The following is a 9,230-nucleotide window of genomic DNA, read 5'->3' as shown; positions in this document are numbered from 1 at the left end:
TGAATACAACATGTGTGCACCAGTCTATTCATTTCTATTGCTCCTGGTAAAACCTGCAGCAATAACTGAAGTCACTTTGGGCTGAGGATTTTAGTCACAGTATCTAAATGAAACTGTGTTGACAGTTGAATATATTTGGGGAGGTGATAGACTTCCTGTAATATCCCCACAGTGACATCTCAACACAGCCATGTATCCACTGCAAGTCCTTGGCTGTAACAGGTCATTGCTGTGGCTAGTGATTGCTATAATGCAGTCACATGGCTATATCTCTACATCATCGCCAGTGCAGTACAGTGCCTGAAAGGGGGCAACAGGAGATCCGTAATGTAAATTCTAAGCTGACTTTTTTTTTTTTTTTTTAGTTAGTAGAGGCTACCTTGCCTATTGTGCCCCTGTACAAGTATCCCTGTGAACCCACAGATCAGTTGTAGTAGAAAGATAATCCAGTCATTGTGGTGTAAACAAGATGTGCCTCTTTATTGTACAACTGCTTGTCAGAAAGTCAAAGAAGCAGAGTTACAGAATTCACTTGTGGCAGTGCTCAGTTACTGGGTCTTCTCAGAAAGCCTGCTAACAAAACGGCAAGAGGTGAAAATGTGGCTCCTACACATTTGTGAAAAACTTAAAGGAGGGAAACTATCAGTCTCCAGATGATCCTACATGTCCAAGTGTTATAGTACAGCTCAGTGATCTATCATTCAGACGTTATGTAGACAGCGGTGAATATTTCATGTAAAGGACTGTGGTACATTCATACAGACTGCAGATGCCACTGTTGCTATTGTGATCGACACAGAGCTCCTGTTCAGCTAACTAATGTATTCAGCAATAGCAGCTGTGATGCTCGCAGGCAATGAAAATGATACTACCCTACAAAAAAAGTTAACATTAGTAGCAGAAAAAAACAAAATATTGCATCTTTAATGATCTTATTTTTAAATAACATAGTAAAAATATATATATATGTATATATTTGGATGATAGTTTCCCTTTAAGTCTTGTTTTGGACAGCAAAACTGATGCAAGAATGTAGGCGACGGCAGCTTTGTTCTTTCCTTCAGTCAGTGACTACAGGTATCTGCGCTAGCTTTTTACAGACTTTGGCAGAATTTGCAGAACTTAAGGTGTTTTCCCTATAGACTCTTCTCCCACAATTGTTGTTACCCAGGCACCAAAACCAACATACTGCCCAGATGTCGTATTATGTCCTATACCCTCCAATAACTTGAGCACCACTATACAGAGCATTATCTTAAAAAGTTCATTTCTCATGGAGAATTTGGTATCTTTCACTTCCAAGCTTCTCGGAATGTTTGGCCTGTAGTGCGGTTTAACACTGTGAGGGTCTCAGTGAATGACCCGTCCAAGTCCTTTAACGTAATGGTAGAATCCATTAGAGATAGGCGCATCATAAGAAGGAGATCAAGGCTGCTGTGAAGAGGTGTACCAGGACCAATGAAATGTCAATAGATGAGCTGGTACAGATAGACTCTGCTGAAGATGTACAAGAACAGACCTCGTAGCCATTCTCTGACCTATTCTCATCTTGCTGACCCTGGCTGGAATGGGCACCAGTCCGACTGCTTTCTGAACTTGGTCCATCTGACTGCATGTCACTGCATACTAGCCAGTCCCGTGCAATGGATTGTGGATATCCGAGCTCTGCCTCCATCTTATTGTCAAGGATTTTCCAGTACTCCTTTCCTTTGAAGAAATATGTCGCCCCTAAGAAGAATAACAAGGGCATTAGCTGTATTTGTTCTATGACATGGCAGCAGTGTAATGAGCTGTGCATTACAGTTATGTATACTTTAAACACACATTTCTATGGCTTCATAGTCTGTTTAGCATTTTTATTATGTTTGCGGTGCCTAAATCTGCTCACTCATCACTTTAACATAGTTCAGTATCAAGAGTCACATGCTTGTGTTATAAATGCTAGCAATTTCAATTACAATGGTGCGTTTTATCAAATTATGTCAGCAGGAATTGCAAAATGGACTTCAATGGCGCATTAGTGGAAATTAGAAGGCGAAAACTGGCAAATCTAACAAAATGGAGCCTTTATATGCCATGTTCCGCTTTTCATAGTAGGGTATATAATGACTAGCCAGACAACACTTTGAACATTGAGCACAATAATGTCAAGCATCGTATGTCTTAAAAGGCTGGCTAGAGAATTAACTCAATATACATTATAATGTCGATCACTTTGTAGACATACTCAATAGGACACATATATTAAAATGCATCTTTGTATGAGATGAAAACAGCTGCTGGAAACTCATCTGTTCTGTCTCTACATACTGTGCTTTATTTCTTGTATTTTAGTTCTGCCCCTTACTGCTTCTTTGTATTGTCGATGGATCAGAGGTAGGAGTTACAGCCGCCATTTTTAGCCACTGTGGGCATATACTTTTGTCATAGGGTCACTGGTTTTTCATAGAAATGAATAGCCCAAGATTTTATTCTCCCCTTCTTACTCCTCTCTCATCTGTGTGTAGCTCAGCATGGTAGGTTTTATACTGAATGTAATACAATGTGTATTCTATGCGGCTTGGGAGTAAACAGCTAGGAACATAGGGAGAGGTTGAAAGAACATACTTTTGCAATGCATTATCTTAAGAAACATCCTCACAGGAAATTATATTCTTTATCAATAACTAGAAAATCATTTTATTTGGAGATCCAGAAGAACATTTGTTATGATCTTGACAAACTATGTTACCATATCACCTTCTTCTCATCTAGGACAAAGGGGGAAAAGGCTGAATATCACTGGATTAGTTCTGATCATCTTTCACTTTCTGTGTGCTGATAAAGTAGAATTTATAATAAAATCTAATTGACTTGTTCAGAGGAAGTGGATAAACTGAGCTATCAATGGAATTAATACAATGCATTAGAAGTTAAACATGTAATACTTATTTCTTTATGTTTCCGGTAGGGGAGTTGTACCAATAATTGTTTTTTGTTTTTGTATATAACAGAATTTTATGATGAATGAAAAGTGTATTCCTTTTACTCATTAACACGGAGTAACACGGCGCATAAAAATCAGCGCTGAAAAAAAGACTCCCATTGACTTCAATGAGTTCCATTTTACGCACATAAAATGGAACCCATTGAAGTCAATGGGAGTCTTTTTTTCAGCACTGATTTTTACCCGAGTTATTGTGCCAGAATCAGCGCCGAGTTACTCCATGTGAATGCCCCCTAACACTAAGATATTCTGCAGCACCGTACAACATTTTCATCATTCTCTTTTTCAAATATACCTATCAATATTTTTTTTTTTAAGTGGAAACCTATGCAAACAAGAGGAAAGCACACAAGCACCATACAGATGTCGCCTTTGGTCAGATTTGAATCCTGGATTTTAGTGTTACAAACAACAGTGCAAACCACTGAAAAGATTATGGAATATATAGATACTCGAAATATATTCCAATATATTCTCCCCTATAAATTTGTAGGTATTTTGTGGCAGAATTCAGGAAAATCCACTGCAGTGGACACGAGTACAATTCGAAACTCCCGTTTCGAATAGCACGCACCCATAGGAATGAAAGGACGCAGCCGGCACGCAGGGGGTTAAGCGGCCAGCAACGTCTGCGTGCCGGCCGCTTCCATTCATTCCTATGGGTGCGTGCTATTCGAAACAGCCGTTTCGAATAGTAATCACTCATCTTGCCACTAATCTGATTCTGTTACAGTTAGATTTTCTTTGGTATTGTTAGTTTCAGGACCCCATATAAAAATTAGCCTTGCTGTTGTCAGGTACAGGTTCGGACTGGCCTACATGTGAACGGGTGAATCCCCTGTTGGGCCCCTAGCTCATCCTATAATGACACAGTACTCATCCTACTTCATACAGATACTCCTCATACAAGGTCTCAACTAAGGGCTCGTTCACATTAGCGTTGTGAACTCCGTTATGCAGGTTTCCGTTTCCTGCCTAAAACAGAGGCAGGAGACGGAAACCTGCAGGAGTCTTTCTCACTCATTCATTTGAATGGGTGAGAGAGATGTCCGGCCGTGAGCGGCGGTGAGCGTTTTATGCTCTCCGCCGCGAAACCGGGTTTTATAATCCGGACACAGAGTCGGACATGCAGTACTCTGTGTCCGGATAAAAAAATCTGGTTTAGCGGCGGAGAGTATAAAACGCTCACCGCTGCTCACGGCCGGACCCGGTCTGTGGTTCCCGTCTTCTGGCATGCAGAAGACGGAAAGCACAGAACGGAAAGAAGAACGCAGGTGTGAACCTAGCGTAAGCTGTATAATATAATATACTGGGTAGATTATTTGAGAAACTACCCAGGGCCAGGCAGGAAGCTACTAAAAAAAATAAATAAAAAATGATGATGTTGTTGCAATTTTAGGAATAAGCATGTGCTCAGGTAATATTTGCATGTAGTTGCATTAGTGGGCCTCCAGAATGAATTTTACTGGTTTGCCTTAGGCCTGGTTCACATCTGCGTTCAGTAATCCATTCGGGGAGTCCACATGGGGACCCCCCCCAACTGGACTAATGAACACTCTGACAAGCGGTGAGCAGTGAAAGCACATGGACCCCATAGACTATAATAGGGTCTGTGTGCTTTCCACGCGGTCTCCGCACGAGTCATGCGGACAGGAAAGTAGATCGTGAAGTACTTTACTGTCTGCATGTTGCGTGTGGACACTGCGCAGAAAGCACATGGACCCTATTATAGTCCATGGGGTCTGTGTCCCCTTTCACTGCTCACTGCTTGTCACTGCGTTTGGTAGTCCATTCGGGGGGTCCCCATGCGGACTCCCCAAACGGATTACTGAACGCAGATGTGAACCAATGGGAGACTTTTTTTCAGCACTGATTTTTACCCGAGTTATTGTGCCAGAATCAGCGCCGAGTTACTCCATGTGAATGCCCCCTAACACTAAGATATTCTGCAGCACCGTACATACATTTTCATCATTCTCTTTTTCAAATATACCTATCAATATTTTTTTTTTAAGTGGAAACCTATGCAAACAAGAGGAAAGCACACAAGCACCATACAGATGTCGCCTTTGGTCAGATTTGAATCCTGGATTTTAGTGTTACAAACAACAGTGCAAACCACTGAAAAGATATGGAATATATAGATACTCGAAATATATTTATTGGCTATACACAAACTTTCTGAAATATTTTATATAAATTCTGCACGAAGTCCACCACCTACAATGAGCCTTTTAAAATACTATTGTCTTCTTATATGGCAGAATGACCTTTTGGCTTCCCTGAGGCCTTTTGGCCACCCATTAACTGCTACATCTGCACCCAGAGGTGTAGTTGTAGGTGGTTCAGAGGTAGCAGTGGCTACTGGTCCCTTGGCTCAGAGAAGGCCCTGAAGGTCCCTGCACTGTATAATATACAGTATATCACTGTTCTAAATGGCCCAAGGTATGTTGGGAGTCTCATTATAAATTTTGCACTGGGAAAGGAGACCAGGGAGCTTCAAGTTATGCTTCTGTCTGCACCTCCTATGCTGCTTCTGGTGATAATCCATCCTTATGTAATTTCTTAAAGACTGGTTTTCAACTAGCTTATTAAAGATGCTTGTACTCACCATCCGACCATCCCATTGCATCATCCAGAGTAGCAGGAATCCCTTTCCAGAGGACAGTCTCTGTAGGAAAGCCATCATCCATTCTGTGCTCCCGCTCATTGTAACACCAGAAGAGGTTGTCCTTAAAGAAATACGTTTTATCATTGTGGGCCCAAGGGAAGGCTGCATCCACACCCCCCAATGGCAACCCGAAGTCTGTGATGGGTCGGGGGTATCCTTCTTCCACGTTATTATCTTTGAAAACCCAGTAGCGATCTCCTAAAAAATATTGGCGAGAGGAGGTGGGAAATTGGCGTTATTTCAATGAGGGTTTGCCCAAAGCGCACATCTGTAAAAGGATTATGACAATATCACCTCCAGTGGGTATATGTGTCTGCCATAGAAAGAGATATTTGTTGAGATATTTTCAGAAGTGATTCATATCTAGCTTCTTGTAGCAAATTGTGTCATCTTATTCATTGCATTTTCATTGTTTATTCAGTGGTTTAACTGTTTTAGAGAGCATGGGGAGCGCAATGGTTGCCTGCTTTAACTGCATAGGCTATTCTATATATTGTCTCTGTCATCCAGGATACATCTTAAATCATCATACATTTTACATAAGTATAAAGTGTTTAAAAATGAATGCATTAGTACTAGAGGGAAATGACTGGCCATAAAAACATTAACCTTGACCTCTCCAATGAGCAGAGGTGTCATATTTTCATGATACAGGGCAAAGTGTAAACCAAGGAAACTGTCATTGCAATGAATAAGTAATATACTTGAAATATCTGTAAATTAAAATATGGTATACAATATGTTCCAGATTAATTCAATGCAGGGTCAAAAGTCAAAAACATCTAAAATATCAAAGTGAAATGCTGGATTGAACTTGCAATTTCCTTTATGTATGAGACCAAAAGGTATGCCTAAGATAAAGATGACCGCTGCCTTAATGTCTTCCATGCAACTAAATACATTTCAAATTACTCTTAACATAAAGGGTTGTTCAGGTCTTTCACTCTAAGGATTTGATAAATAGGGGTCCAACCCTTGGACCTCCACAGATCAGCAGAAGAAAAGTAGCATTCACTTGACTTGGCTGAGCTGCACTAGCTGTATATACAGCTATGCACAATAAATGGACACAGTGCTCCAGTGAGCTTTTTTAGTAATGCTTAGAGAACTTCACCTGAAAGATCCAGACAACCCCTTAAAGAATTTAACCCATTTGTAGTGTGGTTCTGATTAATGAACCACACTATATTAGGTTATCATAGTTGTGTCAACACTTACCCTTAAAGAAGACAATTTTGTGGTCTGTGGTCCTCTCATAAATTGCATCTACACTATCCATGTTTAGTGGCAAACCTTTCCAGAATCGATGGATTTGAGCAGGTTGGAGGGAAACTAAATGCTTATTGCGGGTAAGTCTCCAGAAATATTTGCCTACAAAGAGGAAATATCAAACACAAGTGATAAAAGTCCAGTATACACAAAATAAATTAATAATCACAGCATTGTGATCATAGTACAAAATCTGTATTAGGACTCCCCACTTACCATGTGCTATATAATGCCAGTGTCACCTTATGTAGCAGTAGATCTTTTGAGCGGGTCTGGATCCAACTGCTGCTTCTGCAGTTGCACCCCTTATAGCTTGCCCAATAGTGACTTCAGAATTGACCTTACAAGATAAACTCATTGTGGCAACGTGTCTAAAAGGTCAGGCAGTGATGGGCCACTGAGCATGCTATGGCAGAATCATTGCAATCTAGTTGCTGCGCAATGTACGTTATGTAGACACAAAGTTTACTGTTATGGAAATAAGTAAATCCATATAATAACAATACAAATCTATCAGGAGTGCTTGTAATAAAGTATGAAACTGCAAAAGAGCGGTAGTGTCATACTGAAGACTGATAGCTTGTACGATAGAACTATAGTATATATAGATATTATATAGAAACAAAATGGAACATACTTCTTTTTGGCACTGTATTCAGCGGCATAACTAGGAATGGTGGGGCCACGTGGCGAACCTTTGACATGGTCCCTCCCCCCGACTGACGCCGAAGACCCCGACCAACCCCCCCCCCCCCCGCATTCCTGCGAGCACTATTATACCCCATAGTTGCCCCTGCACCCCTGCACACAGAATTATACCCCATAGTGGCCCCTTCACTCAGTTTTATGCCCCATAGTGGCCCCTTCACTCAGTATTATGCCCCATAGTGACCTCTTCACTCAGTATTATGCCCCATAGTGGCCCCATCACCCAGTATTATGCTCCATTGTGGACACCCATTAACAATTATTATACTCTGGGGTCTTTTCAGATCCCAGAGTATAATAATCAGAGACCGAGAGGGGGATACAAACATAAACACTGTCACTTACCTATCCCTGCGCTCCCCACTGTCGGCTATCTTCAATGACGTCAGGGACGTCATGTGACCGGAGCTTGCGTCGCGTCGCATTAGGACGCAGGCCCCGTTCATGTGACATCTGAGATGTCACACAAGTAGGCCCCGAAGCCTTCACGGAGCCTGGAGAGGTAAGTAACACTGTTTGTTATGTCCGCTTACCTCTCCCAGGCCTCCGATCATTATACTCGGGGGTCTGAAAAGACCCCTGAGTATAATAATGATGTTTGCGGGGCCCGCGGTGTCACTTACCGATTCCAGCCCCTGCCAGGATCGGTAAGTAAGTAAGGCCCGTTACCGGCTGGAGTAACTCCAGCCTGTAACGGCCTATTAAAAAAAAAAAAAAAAAAACGCAGCAGTAGCGGCTGTTGCTGGCCCCCTAATGCCCCGGACCCTGTGGCAGCTGCCTCCGCTGCTTCCCCAGTAGTTACGCCACTGACTGTATGCATATTAGAAACTATAATACCACTATACTTATTCCCTTCTCAACCATCATCATTTTATAAGGTACCTAAAGTAGTGCTAGAAAGTTTGTAAACCATTCAGAATCTTCTATATTTCTGAATAAATTTGACCGAAAACCAAATGAGATTTTTACACGTCCTAAATGTAGTATATTGTAAATGTAAAAGAGAGCCAGATTAAACAAACCAGCCAAAACTATTAGACCTGGTAATTTATTTATAGAAGGCAATGGTCCAATATCTGTAAGTGCCAAAAGCATGCAAGCCTTTTGGATTAGCAGAGGAAGGTGTTTTAAAACAATGGGATGTGTGGGCAACATCTTTATATAAAGAACAGTCTACTTGTGGAAGTGTATCAGGGCATGGACAAAGTAGGTTTTTGAGGACCTCAAAAGAAGAATGTTCATCAGGTTTGAAAAAAGCTACAGAACTATCTCTAAAGAGTATGGACTCCACCAATCCACAGTCAGGATCTGAGGAAGAAATTTCCTAGGAGTGTGTGACCAAGTACAAGGTGTATAGAAATCTACAAGGTCGCAAAGGAACCCAAGTTAACCTTTAAGCAACTGAAGTCCTTTTTTACATTAGCTAATGTTCATAAAGCCACCAGTAGGTCACTGAACAACAATGGTGTGCATAACAGGATTGCTGCTTACCAAAAAGAACATCATTGCCTGAGGAACAATGTTTTGTAAATGGATGAGATCAAGATAGAGCTTTTTGGTTTCAATGTGAAAATAGAAGAGGTGTTATGTTTGGAC

At 41.2% G+C, this 9,230-nt stretch overlaps 1 protein-coding gene across 1 annotated transcript in view; it reads right to left on the bottom strand.

Moving 5' to 3' along the window:
• Positions 1–461: 461 nt before the first annotated feature.
• Positions 462–9,230, bottom strand: part of MMP17 (matrix metallopeptidase 17) — a 152,107-nt gene continuing 143,338 nt past the window's right edge. Inside the window, exons 8-10 of the mRNA XM_075274977.1 lie at positions 6,876–7,028; positions 5,598–5,855; positions 462–1,728 (exon numbers count right to left, since the gene is read on the bottom strand). Of these exons, the coding sequence (XP_075131078.1) occupies positions 1,412–1,728; positions 5,598–5,855; positions 6,876–7,028 (728 nt within the window). The 3' untranslated portion in view covers positions 462–1,411. The remainder of the gene's footprint in view (positions 1,729–5,597; positions 5,856–6,875; positions 7,029–9,230) is intronic.

Source organism: Leptodactylus fuscus, chromosome 1 (genome assembly GCF_031893055.1).
Source record: "Leptodactylus fuscus isolate aLepFus1 chromosome 1, aLepFus1.hap2, whole genome shotgun sequence".
In the NCBI taxonomy this organism is placed as follows: Eukaryota; Metazoa; Chordata; class Amphibia; order Anura; family Leptodactylidae; genus Leptodactylus; species Leptodactylus fuscus.
The sequence above is the reverse complement of the archived record's forward strand: the minus strand, read 5'-3'. Positions and strand labels throughout refer to the sequence as shown.